This window comes from Prenolepis imparis, unplaced genomic scaffold, assembly GCF_030444845.1.
Source record: "Prenolepis imparis isolate NDT839.2.m4 unplaced genomic scaffold, iyPreImpa1.0 SCAF_3, whole genome shotgun sequence".
NCBI classification, from domain to species: Eukaryota; Metazoa; Arthropoda; class Insecta; order Hymenoptera; family Formicidae; genus Prenolepis; species Prenolepis imparis.
The window spans coordinates 18,654,854-18,677,228 of record NW_028141161.1 but is presented as its reverse complement, the minus strand read 5'-3'; the positions used below and the strand labels follow the sequence as shown (position 1 = coordinate 18,677,228).

Genomic DNA, 22,375 nt, shown 5'->3' with positions numbered 1-22,375 from the left:
TTTTAACTAAAATTTTCTCTTGAGTATCTCTACTGAATCGAGAACGAACAAATATCAAATTGATTTTCAAGATTCATCTATTAAGGGTCCTTGGTCCTCGACCATGTTGGATTATGATGTTAGAAGCGAGAAAATACACGCTGAAAATTTTTGCATGCCATTTTTAGATAAAAAGATATTTTGATAAAACACAACTTCAGATGGGGCTTTAGCACTCTTTTAAAATATTTCGAAAACCATCCTTTTCCCTTTATAATCAATCAACAGCTGTAAAATAACTGTAATATGAATCTCAGTCCGTCTGGTCATTGCACATATGCGCAGCATGACAACATCTGATGGTTCAATTATTTTAAGATTATTAATTGACTGTCTAAATAAATACGGACTTAAGTATCTTCAATCAATAATATAATTACAATTTATAAATAATTTTTTATTTCCTTAATAAACTTAAAAAAGAATTAATTGATTAAATGTATTCCATCTTACAGAATAAAGAAGATAATTTTTATTGTATGATAGATATCGTTTATTTATAACACATTTTGACAACTTTGACAGTTTGACGTAATGTCACATTTTTAACGCCAATATTTTAAAATATTTTTGTGCTGTTATTATTGTCAACAAATCTATACAGATTTTATCCGCAGAAACATGAGACAATTTTAGAAGCGTTTTTTCGATATTATTAGAAAATTATGACAAATATTTGGAAATAAATTGATATCTGAGAACACTTGTAATTGTGTAATGTCTGAAAGCGCAAACTTTGAGAAATCTGATTAGTCAACTTTAATGCTTTTTATTTAAAAATTGATATTATATGTATACAACCTTATATTTTGATATTAAAATTTTCGTCTCAAATGACTTTAAGATAATTTGCCAAGTTGTGTGTCAACTCTAAAACACTTTATAAATTAGAATCTTATAAATATGGAAAACTATTTCAATATATCTTTTCAAAATGCAGTTTAACGTAATTACTTTTGCAAGATTACTATTATGTAAATAATTACATGCACATGTCGTGTAACATGAATATGCAAAATGCAATATTCTTGATAATTTCTTGATCTCATGATTTAAATCTAAATAAACATTATTATAGTATATAATATTTTTAGAGAAAAGGAAAAAAGGAAAAGAAGAAAGCAATAATTTTTGATACATCATTGATAATAAATTATTTATAATTTTAACAACTTTATGTACAATATATTAAGTAAATAAGAACTATTCATACTTTTTGTTATTATACATCTCGTGTTATTTAACAAGACATTGCATTACAATATATAATATCGCAGTATTATATATAAATATTTTATTATGTACATTTTTTCTGGACTAGATATATCTAATATTATATATATAAATAGATATAATAAACTAATATAGTGCAAAGATTTTTACTACACACACATAATATAATTCTATGGTAAAATAACTAGATAAAATATTTATATGTTTGCAGTATGCATATAAAACTTGTTATAAATAATATTAAACTAATTTAAAGGCTAAAAATATATTATATATAGTAATAGTCAAATATGAATTATTTTTAATATGAAAATATTAACTTAAGGGGGCAGCCCATCTTGGAAATTTGGAAAAACTATTATTTTAACTTAAACTTAAATGATAGTTTATTCGTAATTCGTAAATGATATGGTTTAGTCGTAAGAATAAATTTCCATTAAACATAGTCTTTGACATTTTTTAATTTTATTTAAACGCGTTTTCCTCTATAATAAATTGTCAAAGAAACTTATAATTCTCACGTACTCGGTGGACTACTCCCTAAGATAAAAATATTTTTCTTATAAGTTTATAATGTTCAAATGAATATCGGAATGCTACTTTAACGTTTTATTTTTCTATCATAATTGTAATATGTCATAATAAAGTAACTCATAACAAAAGTTAGTTTTGTTGATACGGTGGTGGACAAATGCATTCCTCATCTAAATGATCTTTAAGCCATTCAATATAATTTGTTAACTTGGTATAAATGCCTGGAAAATTGCGACGCCCACACCCTCTGCCGAATGATACGATGCCTTTTGAAACACATACATAAAAATTAAGATCTTAGAATTCAAGTTGATATTAGACATATTTTTTAATTAATAGAGTTCTGTTTATTTTATTTTAAGGTAAGAAAGAGTTATTTTCGAGACTCCTCAATTTGATAAGTTATTTTTATAAGATTTTTTTCAAAAGAAGAATGCCGCAAACCAATGCGCTACGATCTATAGTATCGAGATATCGATTTTTAAAAGTCGCAATAATAGCAATACTTTCTCCACAACAATTGATGGTACTATATATACTATATGTACATTTAAGAAAAAATATATTTGGTGAAATAATTTATGTGTGTGTGTATATAAGTATATTATAAACTGCACCCTTCACTTCGAAAAAATTCTAATCCAAATCTGTTTCTGATTAAATTAAAATTAGATTTGTTATATTAAAAAATTTGTTGAAAAATTGATCAAAATAATCTCTTGCTAAAAATTTTAAAAACTCAATATATTAAGGACGTATTAGACGGATCATCTTTCAAAAGTTAATCCTAAACATCAAAAAGTTAAAATTGAACAAAACACGAATTTAAAAAAATTATAAGAAATTCACGAAATCATAGTTCAAAGTCTTCTTCAATGTAAATAGATTTTAATTTCCAAGAAAATGTATAATGTAATTATTGTAATATATAATATTATTGTATAATTATTGTAATTAATGTAATATAATGTAATTTTTATATATTTCCCAAAGAAACATTTTTCATTTTAAAAGTTTTGAAAGCGAATTCAACCCTAAGAAAAATAAAATTATGGAACATTAATTTACCATAAAAAGCAAATAAAATATTTTCAACAATTTTTTTAATTAATAAAATTCATTTTTATAGCATTAGAATATGGTGAACCGTTTTTATTGATGATAGAAAAACTAACAATAAATATGATTAATTGAAATACGATATAAAAAGTGACAATGTTGCAAAAATTTTTTATTTCATTCAATTACTTATTAGTAGCAATTTTTTCCGTGTCAGGTTATACGGCTGCTAATGTTATGAAAATTGAATTGGTCTAAAAAACGGAAGAGAGATAAGATTATTCAGCGTTCTCATGTTTTGACGTTAATATCTCATTAAACCGATAATCACAGTTTTTTAATAATTGCAAAATGAGCAAGTAAATATGAACTTTGTAGAAACTTTTTTACATGTTTCAAGAACATAATATTATAAAATCAAATTTTTATCATTGATATTCATAGTTTATAAATAATTTATTATCTGTCTCTCGAACGTTCGCATAAAACTCTATGTTAAAATCGCAAAATTTATTAATTAATAATCTTTAAAGGAGCAAGTAAAAAAATTTAAAATAATTCATCACGATTTGGGACATTATTAAGAATGTTCAGTTAAAAATTCACGACGATACCATTGATGGTATATCTATTCAATATATCCTTAAAAAAAATAAAATTTTAAAACATTGATATCTTGAAAAATATCGTAGTTTGCGACTTTTTTTTCTCGATAAAAAATCTATCAAATACATTTATTAAATTGAGGGATCCCGGAAGTATAACATTCTCCCCTATATTAATAAAAAATTTTATTTAAAAATTTATTAATTATTCAAACTTTTAAGATAGAAACTTCTAATACAATATAGAATACGGAGTGCAGTTGTGTAAAGAAAAAAATTAATTTTAGTTTTAAAATTGTTATATAAATATAAAATAAGTAACATATAAGTACGTACCTATTACTTCAAGTTGTCCATAAACTCCTTTGACATGTAGTGGGCCTCCACTATCGCCCTTTAAATAAAAATAAAAGTATAATTAAAAGTATATTGTGGCGCAAAGAAACAAAGAATGAAAATAATTCGCTCTTTTATGAAAGAGTCAATATATTATATAAATTTTATATACTTTTATTATATATATAATGCATTTCTTTTCTTTATTCAGAAATTGTTTGCATTTATTTTAAACTCCTGAAATACTTACAAAACAAGCATCACGTTCTCCCTCGAGGTAACCAGAACAGAACATATTTTCGGTGATGCGATTTTTCGCGTATCCAGCTTGATCGCATTCCTCTTGTGACAAGATCGGTAAATTAACTTTACGCAGTTCGTCACTTACCGGCTTGTTTTCTCCCGTTCGACCCCATCCAATTACAGTTGCAATTGCTCCCGTATAATCGATAGTTTCTATAATTTTGTATAAATTTATTATCTTTAATTGACATTCTTTTACTGCCACTTGCATCGAATTCTAGGTAAAGATTTTAATTTTCGTTTCATTTGTTATATAAATTTTTGAGTAGGTATAACATTTGAATTTAGAATATATATATATATCTTAACATATACATGCAGAATTAACTAATTAATAAAATTGACGAAGCATAGCGTTATTTACAGCATATTTTAATTATATAATATATATATAATATATATGCAGATTATTATTTATTGTGATTGCAAATACTTTATAATTTATAATTTATAATAAACTATTTATAACAATCATGTATGTTGTATATGTAATACAAAAAATGATGAAATAGTTAAGATAATTTTATATTTATAATTCATAATATAACTTAAGAGAATGGCAAATTTTTGTGAAATTTATATATATATATTTTACTAATATCAGAAATAGCTTACTGTCTTCAGGTAAACATGCTGTTCGCACGAGATCATTTACAGATACAGGCTGATCCATCTCTATAATCGCAATGTCATTATTGAAAGAATAAGCATTAAAATTTTCGTGAATAGTTGCCGTTTTAATACGTCGAACTATAGCGTCGTTATTTATTGAAGGATGATTGCTGTCCATTAAGACAAGTCTGATAGTTTTAATATCGAATCTGAAAATAATGTTGATAATAACATGTTAGTACATTATAAGGTGTATTAATACTAGAATTAAGAAAATAATTCATAAATATATGTAATTATCTACGATTATAATTGATACAAACGGTTGCAAGCAATGTGCTGCTGTCAAAACATGTTTGCGTGTTATAAGACTTCCGGCACAGTAAAAAGTTCCCTTTCTACTCATGCTTACAAGCCAAGGATAGCTGTAAATACTCGTCACGTTGCCGCCGACAATTCGTGTCTTTCTTCCAAGCCCGCAACCTGCAATTATTAATATAATAATCCACGTATTAATATTCGGATGATAATTAATCATCAGTTTGATTAATTGCTTAATTACGTGTCCAATTATTTATAATTAATTAAATATTGTGTAATAAAGAAAATTATTATTAATAAAAAATTATTCTTGTATGTTGTGTATATGTATATAGATTTTTATATTATATATTTTATATAATTAAATATATTTTGTATTTATTTATTATATTTTAATGAAATTATTTTATATAATTAAATATATGTCGCTCGGATACATTATCTCAAATGCTTTCACTTACTGCAGTCTTTACAGACGTTCGGCCTTTTGGAAATAGATGCAGATATGGGGTCGAAATCGATATAAGATACTTCGTCTATTGTTGGACGATCATGAATCTCAGCATTTGTGATATTGTAGTGCACTTGAACGTTTGAAGTAGGAAAATTCCGTCTATTGTCCTGCAATGTTTGCATATGAATGATTAGATTCCTCTTACGTTGTCAATTCTACTTGCCTACTTAAAATTTTAAGATGTTATGTGTAAGTATAAATATTTCTTTACTGGAATCTTTCATTAAAATAAAGAAATAACTATTTTGCAATAATTATATAATATTTTTAATGTAATATTTATGGACTATTTACTTTTGCGCAAATAATAAAGAATATAAAAGAAAAATAAAAAAAGTTCAAAAGTTCAAAAAATCTGTATTATATAAATTATATTATCTTAATATAAATAAGCAGATTTGGTAATTTGCATATGTCAAAATAAATTCAAGACACTTAGTACACGAGGCAATATAAAAATAATATAATATAATTTAATTATATGTTGACATTTTATTTTAATTAATTAATTAATTTATTTATAGTATTATTGAAATGTAGTTTTAAACAGACGAGAACAGAATACTCCACTGCTGTTACTACGACGTACTGCTGCTACTACTACTAGTCTCTCTTTCTAGTAAACATAACACATTCATATAATGGTTATTTAACTTACCACGTGAGGCAACGCGTAGACGCAACAGCTCAGGCATAGAGAGAGCGCGAACATGTATTCCATTCTTGCATAGCCGTCCATGCTGTGTTCTCGTATGCGGTTTCCGGTAATTGATGCCAGCCGATCTCTGGTTTTACCGCAAGATTCGCGCCCGTGCACGTGCTTACACCCGTGGCGTGAAAAGTCTAAAGGTATCCTGGTCGTTTTGCCGTTTTATAGTAAATTATAACTAATGAAGCAGAACCCGCAAGAGCCGCAAACGTGTCTCGGTGGGGATCGTCAACCTTGAGTGGTGCGTTTGCATTGGCAGATGTTGCATGTGACAGCCTTTAAATCACCCGGTCGGTGTACGCGTCCGTTGTCTCTCACCTGCACAGGGTACCACTGGTACAGACACAATGAGAATTTGCACGAGTGTATAAGTACGCACGAGCGAGACGGTATGTATGGCGCAATCGATTCATCGACCACCACGAACCCGTCCAATGTCAACCCGGTCCACCTCCTTACGGCGACCCTTCTTTTCAGGGATCCACCGAGACTGGATCAATGTCAATTTCGTCAGCGGATGAACATCACCACGCCTCGTGGCCGTCGTGGTTCATTGCCGCGCGATGACGACCACGACCACGACGACAATGATAATGATGATGTTGATGATGGTGATGGGTCGCTCGTCTCGTTGATAGCTCACGCGAGCGAGACAACTAATTGCAGGGATTTCACTCGGCGCACTTTAACACCTCGCGCGAAGTGTCGTCGCGTGAATCTCATTTTTATTGTCGAATTCCAGTAAGACGCTTTCTTCCAGCGCGCGTTTACGAGGTTGTATCCTTTCCGAAGAAAGTGATTTGCTTTGAGTTTTTTACTGCGCGACCACCCGGCGCAAAGATTGATCGCATTAAACATTGTTGCACCATTTTTTTTTTGATATGACATGCGACTATTAGTTTAACAATCATCATGTATGTTCAAGTGAAGTATTAGCAGAAGAGTAATATAAAAATTATACTAAATTCTATTACATCATAGACTCATAAACTCTGTTACAGAATTATAGTTTTATAATACGGATACATCGAGACTATAAAAGTAAGATGCTGTTGCAATTTTAATTAGGCCAATATAATTGTGATTTGTCAATGATTCTCATGAGAAACGAAGTTATCTCGGGTCATTAATTTGTTTAAGGATAGTTTAAACTATCAAGGTTCTTTGATCGTGTAATGGAAGAAAACGCATTAGAAGAATTCGCGCAATAAACGCGCAATATCCGGCACGAAAGATACCGTAAGTAAGCATTCAATTAGAAATGTCGCAATTTCCTCGCATAATTTTGAATTTGTTCCGCATCATTTTTTCATACTTGCATTCGCGTATTCCTCAACACGGACGGAAAAAACATCATCTTGCAACTTATTAACTTACAGATGATTTTACTTTCACTGCGAATTATATGCATCTTCCTTCTCTCCCTTCTCCCTTTTGGCATATAATTTTCAGCGGACGTCAAATTGCATCGAGGCAGAAATGCGAAAGTGTTCCTCTCGAAACGCTCACCACGAAAGTCTCAGATGAGACGAACGATTTAAAATTCACATTTGATTCGTTATCAAGGACTTTTTATATACACACAAACACATACATAAATATATATAAATCTTTGTTTTCTTTTATTTTGAAAATACCGATATTATATATATAAACTTTGAAATTTCTCGCTAATAAATCAAACGTGAATTTTAAATATATATGTCTTTTTTCGTTTTCTTTTATTTCAAAGATTGATAGCAATATATATATATATATATATATATATATATATGTATGTATATATGTTTTATGCACTATCTTGATTAATTTAAATTAAATACCTATATAGCAATTAAAGTTAAATATATAGCATTTAATTTTACTATAACACTATTATTTTTTGTACGATTGTTTAATTGATTAATTAATTTGATATAATTATGAAATATTGTTTCTTTTTGGTTTTTATATATTTTCTAATTTTTTAAATCTTAATTAAAATTAAGATTAATTTTTTAATCTTAAAATTTAAACTTAAATAGTTTGGAAATTAAATATATAATCATCCTTTGTATTATCTGTGATAAAAAATTCGTAATGTAAACAGATTACATCGCGCATATAATCTAACCCTGAAGAAACGTGAAAAATAAAGCAAGGCTTCTGATAAAGTTAGACGCACATTAAGACAATAAGGTAATGCGCGTCTCGCCCGCATGAGGGTCGCGTTACCTATATACCTTGACCCACTGTTACAAGTTACAGGTGATGTATAATATCTCGCCCTGCCGCATCTTATCTTGTTTGTTCAGCACTAATCGAAGTTATGATAAGCCAGGTGCCAGGTCGGAGAGATACTAACAAAGGCAAGGGCGAGGATCTGTCAAAGAATTTGTGACATGTCACTTCATATAAACATATTGTTATGTATATGTGACATTCTTATACACAAAAAATATTTGTACTCTTTCTCTCTCTTTCTCTGTCTCTCTTCTCTCTTTAAATTAACCAAACGCGATTTATCATCGCAAACATTCAATTATTAAGTACACCGAAATTTTAAAAGTAAAATATGTAACGCATGCTATTCAACATTTACGCAATAACATATATATGTTGAAGAAATATTGTATACACATATACATATATTAATTTAATAATTTAAGTTTTATTAAGAACTAAATATTTAATTATTTTAATTTAATTATTCCACTTATTCTATTCTACAGAAGTTTACATTAATATTTCATAACAGATTTCTTCTTCGGTTTATATATATGTACATTAACACATTTATTATACTTAAATATTAGCAAATATTGTACCTGTTTTATATTAAAAAAAACAAAATTTTGATAAATGAGATTTCTCTCATAATTATTTAAAAACATTAATTTTTTTGACAAGAACACAATTTTATTTACAAATTATGAAAAGTGTTAAGAAGATATTTAATACGGAATAACATGTTCAGATCTATAAACATTTGCTTAAACATTTGGCGAACTACATTTTTGAATAAATTTCTTTTAACTAGAACATTTTATCTTTGCTCTCTTATACCATTTTTAGAAGAGAAATCGCTAGAGAAAGAAAAAAAGGAATCAGCTGAGCAAGATACTTGATCTTTTGTAAACCGATAGGTTTAACAGATCTCTTATGTGCTTATACATTTGTTTGCGGTGAATTTACATATCGCTAGCCTAAATTTTCACTCCTGCTACCGGCTTGTCCACTATTCCGTATAAATAAAGACGTGACACCGAATCGGAGGCTTGTGTGAAAGTATATGCTGCCTCGGCAGGAAGTGTTGTCGATCAGATCGGTTCAACACTCCTTCTCGCAGTGCTCAATAGGAAGTAACACAGTAGTACCGTTAGTGTGATATTTTAAAGTGCAAGGAACAATGTTGTTTCGATTTATGTTGTTATTAACATTTGCCGTAACTGCAATAACGGCCACCATTGACAATGAGGTATCATCGAAATGTGTTAATAATGTGGTGTTTTTGCATATTTATGAACACAAATTATAGACATTTCGTAAATCATTTTATGGTATAATAAAATATAAAAAAATGTATTTAAAAATACACAAATATACATCTTCCAGATTTATATTTCATTTCTTTTGAATTTTTCACCTTAAAGTGAATTGTTCTTTAACAAAGATGTTATATTATGTAAAGTAATACATATTAGATTTTCTTAAACTTAATTCAAGTGCACGTGAAAAGTTTTATTATTCAACAGTTATGTAAACATATTAGATTTATTAAAAATATCATGGATGATAATTCACGAATTAAAAGTTGAAAAATATTTCATATAATCTATTTTGGTTCAAAATTAATAAAAATTGTAATCTAAATATTCTAATTTTAAAAATTTATATTAAATAGCAATTGCAGACAAATTCAACTTTACACGCGAAAGAGCAAAACTTAAATAGCACAAGTGAAATCAGTAGCGAAAAAGGATTCTGGGAATGGTTGGCAGATGTAGTGGCGCCGAAGCCACCAACAGTTACACAACCTCCACAACCAGAAAAATGTACAAAATGTAGTAAGTTTGAGTTTATTATTTTTTTATTACATTTATATAATTTTTCATTTGTAGCAAATAATATTTAATTATATACTCTCGATTATTATTATATATCCAGTTCCATGTTATTTATTCCACTTTTTTCGATATTATTGAGAATTCTGAATTATAATTATATAATTACGGTGCACAATTGTCTAAGCTGAATTTAAAATAATTTTGAAATTGTGATTGCATTGATTTTATAACTAAAATATATTATAATATGAGAAAAAGACAAAATAATATTAATAAACGCATTTTTAAAAATATTATTGAAAAAATGATTCATTTTGTACATAATTGCAACTTCTATCATTAATGAAGCAAAAAGAAAAGTATTTATGGAGTACGAGAAAAGGAAAGAAAGAGTAAGATACTAGTCTTTAATTTATAGCTTGCGGTTTGACGAACAAACATAATCGTATTGTCGGAGGCGTTGAAACACTCGTCAATCAGTATCCTTGGATGGTTCTATTGATGTACAGAGGACAATTTTATTGCGGCGGTAGTGTCATAAATTCACGATACGTGTTGACAGCAGCTCATTGCATTGACAGGTAATTCACTTGTTCATATCGGTTTCTGGTTATCGTTAAATGTATCTGTGTAAAATACAGTCGATAATCGATCAGATTTTTTTTTATAACAGATTCGATGGAAGTAAATTGACTGTCCGAATATTGGAGCACGATTGGAATTCGACTAGTGAAAGCAAAACGCAGGATTTCAAAGTAGAAAAGATAATCAAACACAGTGGTTATTCAACTACCAATTACAACAACGATATTGCACTTATTAAGCTGAAAGATCCTATCAAGTTCCAGGATTCGATGCGACCTGTCTGTCTTCCGGAACCAGGTAATTTTTAAATTTTAAAGCTGGTTTTATTAAAAAATAATTTATCAAAAAATAATTTATATTATTTCCTAAACATGTAAAATATATCAACGTATTGGATTTTGAAAATTTTACAATATTATATAAAGTTGAAAGTTTGAAAAACTAAGAAAGATAATGACGATAACTGATAATGTAAATTTAATTATATGATAGAGATACTTACGCATATCGTTTATCTGTTTTCAGGGAAAACCTTTGCTGGTGAAAATGGTATAGTGACTGGATGGGGCGCTATCAAAGAAGGTGGCCCAGTATCAAGCACTCTACGAGAAGTTACCGTCCCTATTCTTTCAAACGCGGAATGTCGCAATACGAAATATCCATCGCGTAAAATCACAGATAATATGCTGTGCGCAGGTTACCAACAAGGCAACAAAGATTCCTGCCAAGTAAGAAAGTTACTGGAATTTTATTTTGTTTTCTACTAGCACAATATACATTATCGTTTCAATTTAAAAAAATCACGTTCAAATTTAAAAAATCACGAAGAATAATAATGTGAAAATTTTTATATTATTAGGGAGACAGCGGTGGTCCGTTGCACGTAGAAAAAAATGGTGTTTATCATATAGTTGGTAAGTTCAACTTTGAATTGCATTAGTTATCTAATCTAAGCGAGACTCGAAAAATTGTTGGATGTAAGGAAACTTTTCGTTAAGGCTTGGAGTACTTTTACGCGAAACAAGATAAACAAGTTTAAAAATAAAATTTCTTCAATTTCGCAGGAGTAGTAAGCTGGGGAGAAGGCTGTGCTCAAGCTGGATATCCTGGAGTTTATTGCAGAGTGAATCGATTTCTTACATGGATTGCATCCAACACGGAGGATGGTTGTTATTGTTGATATACAATAATTAATATAGACTGACATATTTATTTCAATTAATTTTACATAATACATTTATTCGATAATAATGAGAAATACTCAACGTAAGCCATGAAAACAGCCAATAAAATGCACAATGAAACACGTACAGTTAACGATTTTTAATAGCTATTAACATTTTGAAAAGTGCAACATTCAATTAAATCATATGATTTAATCATATGAAATTATATCTTTTTAGAGAGACCGATTACACATTTGCAATATTCGCAGTTTGTGTAATGCATTCACGCTATTAGAATTGAAAAGTTCAAAGTTGCATTGTGCATATAAAAAATTTATCGCATCGTAAGGTGATATAATTATTTAATTTATATTTATTTATTTTTTTACCATATATCCGTATATGTAATGTCGTTGTTGTTAATTAAATTAATTTAATATTTTACAATTGTATTGAACAATTATATATAATGCGTGACTCTCTTTTCTCTTATAACATCTTACATTATGTACATAAACGTACATATGGCAATTGAAAATTAAGGCACGCGCGCTCATGGGCGTAGCCAGGGTGGGGCAGGGGGGGCATTTGCCCCCCCCCCCCTGACACCCTGACACAGAGAAGTAATTTTAAAAAAGTAAAGAAATGTATCTGATGTCTGTAATACAATTTACAAAATTCAACAAATAAATCCAGAGTTTGACAATGAGTATATATGTTCTGTATAAACAAAAAGAAACTGGAAGAAGAGATATTAAAAAGATTTTCCGAAGATCAGCGAAGACTGGCTTTAACATAATTATTAAATTTATTTTTATATAAATTCTTATACAAAAATAAATAAAAAGTTTAGTTAAAATAATAAAAAATGTTATTAGATTTTATTTGATAAATTTTTGCCCCCCCCTAGATAAAATCCTGGCTTCGCCCATGCGCGCGCTCTTCTTCACGTTGATCAATACTCAATAAGTACATCGAGGAAGAAAGTCACAAGACTTTCTCTGTTTCTTTCAATTGATTTGGTATTTCAATGAAAATTCACATACACTATTTATAACACGATTTACATGGTATGGCGAGGACAGATGGCAATATAAAATGTGCAATTCATTATCTGCTATTAACAAGAAATAAATTTATAATCAATGTGAATATAATATGAATATTTTAGGTCATTTAGGTGATTATTTCTTATAAAATTTAAGCAAATGTTTCGATTGCACTCGATATCAAGACTTGAACATATTAAAGAATAAATATATGAAAAGTTGTTTTTTTTTTTACTAGATAAGATACACATTTATTTCATATAGAAATTATATATTATATGAGTTTTTAAATATCAAATTTTTATATATTAGTAATTAGACGGCCTTCGATTACTGCGTTTTCATCATCTTTAATATCTTGTTTCGTTTTGTCATTTCCTGCTGGTTGCAACCAATATGTTTCCATATCTCCTTTCCCCTTTATGTAATAAATAATATATTTAATGTTATACAATATATACACTAACAATAAGTATTATAAAAGACTTTTATAATACAAACCTTTACCCATACAACGCCACGTGATTCGGTGCGATAAAGATCTTTAGGTAACAAAGCTTTAGTGCTCGAAGAAATGTGAACTTTTCCTGGCTACATCACAATGCAATTAAATAGTGTTAAATAGAGATTATAAGAAAAACTTAAAAAATAATAATAAAAAGATAAAAGATATATATGATTTATATAGTATGAGAACGCATAAGGCAAATGATACGATAAATATGATATTATATTTATATAATATGTAATGTATTATTTATTATATACTGATAAACTTTTGAACTCTAAATACTTTCTTCTGATACGGTGCAAATTTAAATTCAATCAAGTTTATCAGTGTAAATTTTTGTTAAATAGAGATTATAAGAAAAACTTAAAAAATAATAATAAAAAGATAAAAGATATATATGATTTATATAGTATGAGAACGCATAAGGCAAATGATACGATAAATATGATATTATATTTATATAATATGTAATGTATTATTTATTATGTACTGATAAACTTTTGAACTCTAAATACTTTCTTCTGATACGGTGCAAATTTAAATTCAATCAAGTTTATCAGTGTAAATTTTTGTTCTCTGTTTTCATTTTATTGTATTACTCTCTATTAAATTTTATATTATATTAAATTAAATTATATTATATTATTATATATTGCATATATATTATTACATGCATTATATTATATAATTACGTAAAAATAGAATATAGAAACTATATGTTACCAGACTAGTGGTCTGCATTCTGGAAGCTGTGTTAACAGTATCCCCGAAGAAACAGTACCTCGGCAATTTAATGCCAACTACACCTGCCACCGCTGGCCCGGAATGAATTCCTGAAAAATTCCAGAAGAAATTCTATTATTTTTATTTGTTACAATGTGTATTGATAATCTTATTATTCTTCGGGAAAATAAAAATTTTGCGAATGCTAAAGACGGAGCCACATCTCAAGAGATACAAGAAAATATCGTATTCGAAAGTTAACTGTATATGTATTGAGTGGTAACCTATGCGGATTCGTATGTCCAATCCGGAGGGTGATTGGAGAGATCGAACATGCTCGATAAGTTGTAGAGACACATCGGCGATATTTTGCGCATGGTTTTTGTTTCTATCCGGTGCCCCGCTAGCTGCCATGTACACGCGACCAACAGTTTCTACCTGTAATGACAATAAATATAACATACAGTTAATGAAATTTCTCTCTTTTGATCACACTGTTATAATCGTAATTCATTAAGAAAACTCAAATAAGCTATCTTCGCAGCTCAAGCATAGAAAAATGCTTTAATATTAATATTTGATTGGATTAAGATTGATTTAAGAAGATTAATTTTATAAATACTGCATCGTATTAGTCAAATTTTATCTCTAATGATGTAATTTATGATAAGATATCTAGCAATTTTTCAATAAAATATATGTATAATAATCTTACTTTATAAACGTTAAACTGATCCATTAGCGTATCGAAACAGGAAAAAACAGCATTCATAGATAAGACAATATCCATTGCTCCCTTGATGGTTGAATAATCAAAGTCGCATAATTCGCAGAAAAGGACCGTTATTGAATCGAATGACTGGAAATAAAGTATCGTTATTATTTGTTATCAGATAAGATCGAGGAAGGCCGGAAATTTGATTTTATACTTCGCAAGTGCTCAATGGGCTGGTTCCGGCTCGTAATCGGTCAGCCACTGTTTGCGGAATCATGGAATATAGAAGCTCATCGCTCTTATTTTTCCATCGATCCAGTAGCGCATAACTGTGCTCTAGTTCTGCCGATCTTTGTTCTGCCCTCTCAAACATCATTTCCAATCTTCACAAATATAAAGATGTGGATTATTATTATTATTATTATTATTATTAAAAAATTGTGTGTAAAAAGTTTTTTGTTGGTACAGACATATTTGAAATAATATGTAGAACTTAAAATTAATATAGTCATAAAATATAGTTGTAAAGTGTATAAATGCATGTGGCGCAGTTAAACATATGTACAATAAAAAAATATAACAATGATAATAATAATAATAATAATATTTTTTCTTTACGTAAAAATATATTCAATTTTTATAAGCTATTGTTTCTAATAATTGAGAATTTTGTTAAACATACCTTCCGCAATGTTGCCATCCTGCTAATACTAGTTCTCTACTCATACCATGAGGATTCAGATCGTTTAAATATAGACCCATATTAAGAAGTTCATCTAAATTATTGATTCTATTGCAGGAATAAAACAATCGCGATTATTACTTTGTTATCCCATTTGTAAAATATGATCATAATGATATGAGGAAACTTACAAAGGACTACAAAGAAATATAATCGCATTAATATCTTCGATGTATCTCATTTGGCCCTTCAACAAGATGCTTCTCGCACCTTGACTTCCACGCCTATCTAAACTACTACTTGTACTTGGTGTATTATCTGAATTTATCGAGAAGCGATGATCATTCGCCCTAATGAGTTCTAATTCGAATATTACTGAATGTAAATACATTATCTAAAAATATAAATTTTATAAGTGTATTTTTGTGTTGCAATTTATATGTTCTATATTATATGTCTGAAAATAATATCTTAAAAAATTAATTATTGCAGCTTTCCAAATACATCTATGATTTGTGAGTATTACTTACGTTTCCCCATGTAAACGAAATTCCTTTGGGTCTCCTTAATTTGAATATTTCTGTAACAGGTTTATTTAAAATGGACGTTGTACCACCCCAGGCTTGGAGCAATTTATCACCTGCTCCTAGAATTCGCATATCCTTGTTCATTACAACGCCGAATGGAAAAAGGCGTAAGAAAAACGAGCAGGAAACGGGCGGCATTTCTCGGTTTAATGTAGTTTTTATTCTATTATTCTTCATGATCTAAAGATTCTCAATGAAATGTAAATTATAAGTTAAATATTAAACTTATTTTAAACGACATAATTTAATACAATTTTAATTAGGCCATAAATATATATGAATAATAAAGTGTGTAAGAAAACATATAATGTAGATGATTCTATAACATATATAGGTATATATGATTTATTATCAACAAGATATATATATATATATATATATATATATATTACAAATAAGAATGTGATTTATTATTATTTACTTCATCAAGTTTTTATCTATACAAGCTGATAATGTCGCTATTAAAAAAGAGGAAGTTATGATAAAATCTAAAATTAATAATATCGCTCTTAAAAAAGAGAAAATTATGATAAAATCTAAAATTCTCAGACTTACATATTGATGGTTATCGAAATCAATACGAAACTTAATCATTACGCTTCGAGATCCTGGAATATTGTTTGAACTTTCTAATACTCTAATATTTAATTCTGTATTGTATAGGTCTTTTGCTATCTGAAATAATTGTCCTGTAAGAAGATAGAGTTGTATTATACATACCTATAATAGAATTTTATATGTATGTGTATATAAAGAGAGATTTTTTTATATATACATATATATATGTATATATAAGAAAATATAATTAAATTGACAAAGTAACACCTATACAGTTATATTTATACTTACTTATCTTTATGTAAAAAAACTTAAAGTCAATTTCTCATGCACGTTCACGGATTGTGGTAATTATGATATAATTAATTTTTTAAAATATATACAAACACAAACAAGAACAATATTAAATATTTACAAACAGAAAATTATTTTAATATAAAATATCATGCTATAATTTCACTTAATTTAAAAAAAATATACGATAAGCGCGCGCGAAAGTGGTAAATTCTCACCCATAAGATAATGCGTAAAACCTTGTCGAGTACTTCTATAAACCAGAACAACTCCCTGTGGGTCGACATGAGTTGTATACATAGAAGGACTCTTCATTTTTGGATATGTAAATCTCATTTGCATGTGAATATTGTCAACGCTTTGTAAAAAATCACAAAAGTAACGGCCAGTTGCTTTTATAGTGCAATCATATCTAATAAAATAATTAAGCATTAAGTTGCAAATATTAGATTAGTTTTTTTATATAAATATTAAAGTGTGTTTTCAAGAGGTACATATATATAAGTGATGTATATTTAATCATTTTGGATATTAAATTTTTTTCTATATATATTTGTAATAGCGCTTTTGTTTTTTTCTAAAATTAAAATTTATTAATATTAAAATGTTATCTTTTGATTTCTGATGCTTCTCAACCCTTTATGATCGTAAAATATAATTAAAGGCAAAAAGCTTAGATAGAGTTGAGATATATAAAATTTAATGAAATAAATACTTGAGAATTACAATGATTACAAATTTTTGAAAATAATACTTATATTTTTAATATAAAGAAAAGTATTATAAACATATAAATAATTATTAGCATTAAATATTATAATAAAATTCAGTTTTTAAGAAACCAGTGAAACTATATTTTATAAACTTATGCAAAATACATTTTCATTTATAAGATGATTTGATATTTGTAAATACGGAAATTTATATTAATTTTCTCATTTCATTGATATTATCGGTTAGCTATCGAATTTATTAAAATATTATAATATTTATATTATTATACATAATCACATATAATAGACATGTATTTTACGAGTCTGGACATCCGATTACATATTCTCTCAATAATAATAATAATAATAATAATAATAATAATAATAATAATAATAAGAAATATTTTTTCAGAAATTGTGTAAAACTATTTAGTAAAAAAGATAATTATATATTACAATTTTTCTCGATCAAAAACTTACCCTAAATTACTGAAAAATCTAACAAAGCAATTTCCAAAAAATTGCATAATGTTATCTACAGAATCACCAGTATACGTGGCCAGAGCCGCGGCCAAATCGGTCATTAGATCATCCGAATATATCTGTCTTGTATTAAAAACCATGTGTTTACAATCAGCTTTCTCCAAAATTTGAAGCCATACTTCTTCGCCAAATTCTAACTGTAAAAAATATTTTTTGCTTGCGATATTTTATCTCATATTTTATTTTCTTATTATAAGTAAATCTCTTTTCCTCTCTTTCTTTCCTTTTTTCTTAAATAACATTAAATTTAATACATAAAAAGGTGAGTATGTATATATATATTTTTATAAATATAAGATAAATTTATACTTTTTTCTTTAAACTAGAATTATACATATAGAGTAGGAACACATATGCGCAAATATAGAATATTGTATGTTAAAGAAGAATATCTATAATAATACGTCGATTAATGTGTTAAATAATTGGTTCCATAGACCAATTTCAAATCGATTTAGATAATCAAGCCAATTTCCCAGCCCACATAGGCCAATTAATGTTTCTTTTACTAGAATGAGAAGTGGTCACGAAAATGAATATACGACCGTTAATGAGGAGAGCTTTTAGAAACCATATCGCAAATGAGCACGCGAATTTGCAGATGGAAATGTTCCAATAAACGATTAATTTCAAGTATATGTATAGTATTTTTAAACAATTAATTACAAGTATATTATGTATGTATATATAGTATTTTTATAAAATATTTTAAAATTTTACAAAAACATGTTTAAAGTTTAACCAATTTAAGTGAAACAATTAAAGAAGTTATACATTTTATAAATTAAAATATAATTAATTTTTATAAAAGTTTTATATGTTTAATAATAAGCGTATAACTTTAACAAAACTTTCGTGTTGCAGCAGATAATGTGCATAAATATTTTTAATTATTCTATATTATTTTTATCATCTAATTAGAATTTATTTGATAATTATGTATTATTATGTGTGTATTATTATTTATACATTTAATAATAAAATATTATTAGAAAAAATATTATACGAAGAAAATGAAAAAGAATATTATTACGTTAATACATGTAATTATTATAACGTTTCATAAGCGCTTTAATAATGATTACGAGTGGCGAAAGCAAAGAATTATAAACAAGAGAGAGACATTAACACAAATCAATAGTCAACCTTACATGTGATAATATAATGCTATTTTTATAACTTCATACAATTAAAATGTCAAACTAAAAGGAAGTCTTTTAAGTCCATTCATATTCAAGTACTTCATTTATTACATATACGAAGCATTTCCTTTGGCGAATACGTGACACACGTTATAAGTACGTGTATCAATTTGGGATAATCCAAGAAAGTAGCGAGACAAAGAACCATGTTAATTTAATTGATTGTTCTAATAATATGACGTCAATGAATAAAATAATGTTACTTATTCTTTCTAATTAACATATTATATAAACCATTAATTCACGAAATTCATATATAATCACATTTAAAAATTCCGCAAACTAATGACTTATTAACTTCCAAAGAATAAAAGAAATTTAAAAAATTGTAACAAAATTATATTACAATTTTACAATTGCAATAGTTAATTAAACATTATAAAAAAATTTTTAACATTTAATATTTATTATTTTTATCAGTGTAATAAATACTTTATACGATATAAGAGAGATATATAATGTATCTATTTAAATATATATATATATATATATATATATATAAAGTATATATCAAATCAATAATCTGTAAATGCCATTAAAATTATTACAATTTTTCTGCAAATTGGAGCAGTCTTTTTATAAAATTTGCTTTATTTATATTCTTCCCCAAATTATAGTAGTAAAGTAAACAAAGAGAGATCCTCTGTTCAGACAAAAATTGATTGTGTTTGTATTAGAAACGCTAAGTAACGGTCATATATCAAATATTAAGATAGATACATTTAACGATAATACTTTTTTTTTATGACCCACATTCATATTATACTTTATATTAAACATTTTTTTATTTCTAAGATAAAAATTTATAAAAATTTAAATGTGAGTTAAATAAGATAAAAAATTGTGTCATATATACCTATACTGTATTTATGTATTTGACAATAGAATAGTAATTTTGATAAAATGTGATAAAGATTATCAAATTTGTAATTAATTAAACATATAATAAATATTTATTATAACATTTATAACATTAGATTTTTTTGGAATATATAAATTGTATAACGAAGAAGGAAAGGCATATCATAAAAAAGACATATGATAAATTTCATTAAAATCTGCGCACTTGAAAGATAAATGCTTTTTGGCGCAAAAAAGATCGAGTGTACTTCTATGTTAACATGATACGCAAAAAAAGGATCCACTTAACGTTATTAATGAAAGAAAAGGAATATTCAAACTGTCAAGGAAAAAGAATTGCGCGTGGTAATTTAAATATTTCTAAATACTTATAAATATAAAATCTTATTTTTTTATCAGCGAAACATTCACAATAACAAACTTCTTGAATTGGATATTTCTAGAAACAGCTGTGCCATTATGTTCTTATGAAACTTATGTGACTAACCATGATATTCGCAATAAGAAGAGTTAGAACTTCTAAATATAAAGAAATAAAAACACTCGTTTAACAATTATGAAATAAGCAAAGCAAAAAATTAATAATATTTTAACTTTAATTTTTAAATATATTTTATTTAAATATAATTTAGAGGTCAAATAAAAAATTTGTATATTAGTAATTTTAATTTAATAAAAAGTTAATGTATATTATTTCAATAATCAAATTCTTACCACAAAAATTATGCTAACTTGGGACACTTTATAAAGTTTGAGATATTATGCAGAATTACTTGGTTTTATTAACTTTTATTATAAAAAACATTTGGGATAATAACATAGAAAATAAATACGTTTGCAACACATCAAAATTAATACAATAGTTACATAAGTTATTTAATTTATTTATATCACTGATTTATATCACTGATTTCTCTTCGTACTGTAATATAACATATAAAATAAAAATAGTAAAAATCTCTTTCTCAATAATATTAAAATTTAATTTTTGTAATCTCTCATGTGTAAATATATATACTATTATAAATCATTTTAAAAACAAAATAAATTAATAAATATTAAACAAGAAGTTTTAAATATAAAAGGAAATTACTTACCGTAAAAGAGGGAAAATAAAAATTCAATTTAAACTCAATCATGTTTTTCAAGTACATATTCCAAATGAGATGTGTATCCCAAGTTAGCTAAATACATAACGCCAGTTTTATTATTTGCTCTCACTTTACCGACCTGCACGAAATATTGCACACTTTCCAGCAGCATTCCGTACATCTTGACGCGCTCACAAATTTTGTTTTAATTGTTTAAGCGTTTTGTTAATTAAATTGCGGAAATATTCCGTGGAAGTATTTAGCGAATTTATGACAGAGTTTCTTCGCGATCTTACGGCACGTGCGAAGGAAAATCTTCCGCATTGTTTTACAAAACTTGCTTCATTGCAATCACGACGTTCGAAGACAAATGTTTCGCGCCATCAGGATCGCAAACCATGTGCCATGTCATCTGAACAATAGGCCTTCTCTCGATGCAGAGGAGAGAGGGAAGCCGTATGGCGCGCAGAAAATCCAGTTTCGACTGTCGCTTGAGGGTTACTCAGCAAGGATAAGTTGGAGAGACCAACGTGATGCGTGCGCAGACTGCATGTTCTAGAAGCGTTCACACCTGAATGTTCCGAAGAATAAACACTCAGCAAAAGGGTTCAATCAAGAATATATTGACAAGAAGAGATTGTTCAGTTGATAACATTTTGTCAATAAAAGAAGATTATATATATATTTAATATATGTAAATTATATCAATGAGATCTATATAAATAATAGAGGTAGTAATAGAGGAAATAGTAGTTCTATGTGGCAAATATGTGTGATTTTGCAA

At 27.4% G+C, this 22,375-nt stretch overlaps 2 protein-coding genes across 2 annotated transcripts; one reads left to right on the top strand and one right to left on the bottom strand.

The window, feature by feature from the left end:
- Positions 1 to 1,620: 1,620 nt before the first annotated feature.
- On the bottom strand, positions 1,621 to 22,174 carry LOC145934430 (soluble guanylate cyclase 89Db). Its single transcript, XM_083034832.1, has 18 exons — positions 21,731 to 22,174; positions 18,375 to 18,574; positions 17,400 to 17,593; positions 16,885 to 17,018; positions 16,273 to 16,509; positions 15,934 to 16,136; positions 15,743 to 15,850; positions 15,275 to 15,443; positions 15,061 to 15,204; positions 14,630 to 14,783; positions 14,346 to 14,455; positions 13,598 to 13,702; positions 5,504 to 5,663; positions 5,045 to 5,204; positions 4,725 to 4,930; positions 4,057 to 4,262; positions 3,807 to 3,864; positions 1,621 to 2,072 (listed from the first exon to the last, which is right to left on the bottom strand). The coding sequence occupies exons 1-18, from the start codon at positions 21,770 to 21,772 to the stop codon at positions 1,936 to 1,938; spliced, it is 2,727 nt and encodes a 908-aa protein (XP_082890958.1). The 5' UTR covers positions 21,773 to 22,174; the 3' UTR covers positions 1,621 to 1,935.
- On the top strand, positions 9,539 to 13,297 carry LOC145934425 (trypsin-1). The gene is made up of 7 exons (XM_083034817.1): positions 9,539 to 9,722; positions 10,149 to 10,311; positions 10,730 to 10,892; positions 10,985 to 11,193; positions 11,422 to 11,624; positions 11,756 to 11,810; positions 11,961 to 13,297. The coding sequence occupies exons 1-7, from the start codon at positions 9,654 to 9,656 to the stop codon at positions 12,074 to 12,076; spliced, it is 978 nt and encodes a 325-aa protein (XP_082890943.1). The 5' UTR covers positions 9,539 to 9,653; the 3' UTR covers positions 12,077 to 13,297.
- Positions 22,175 to 22,375: the final 201 nt, after the last annotated feature.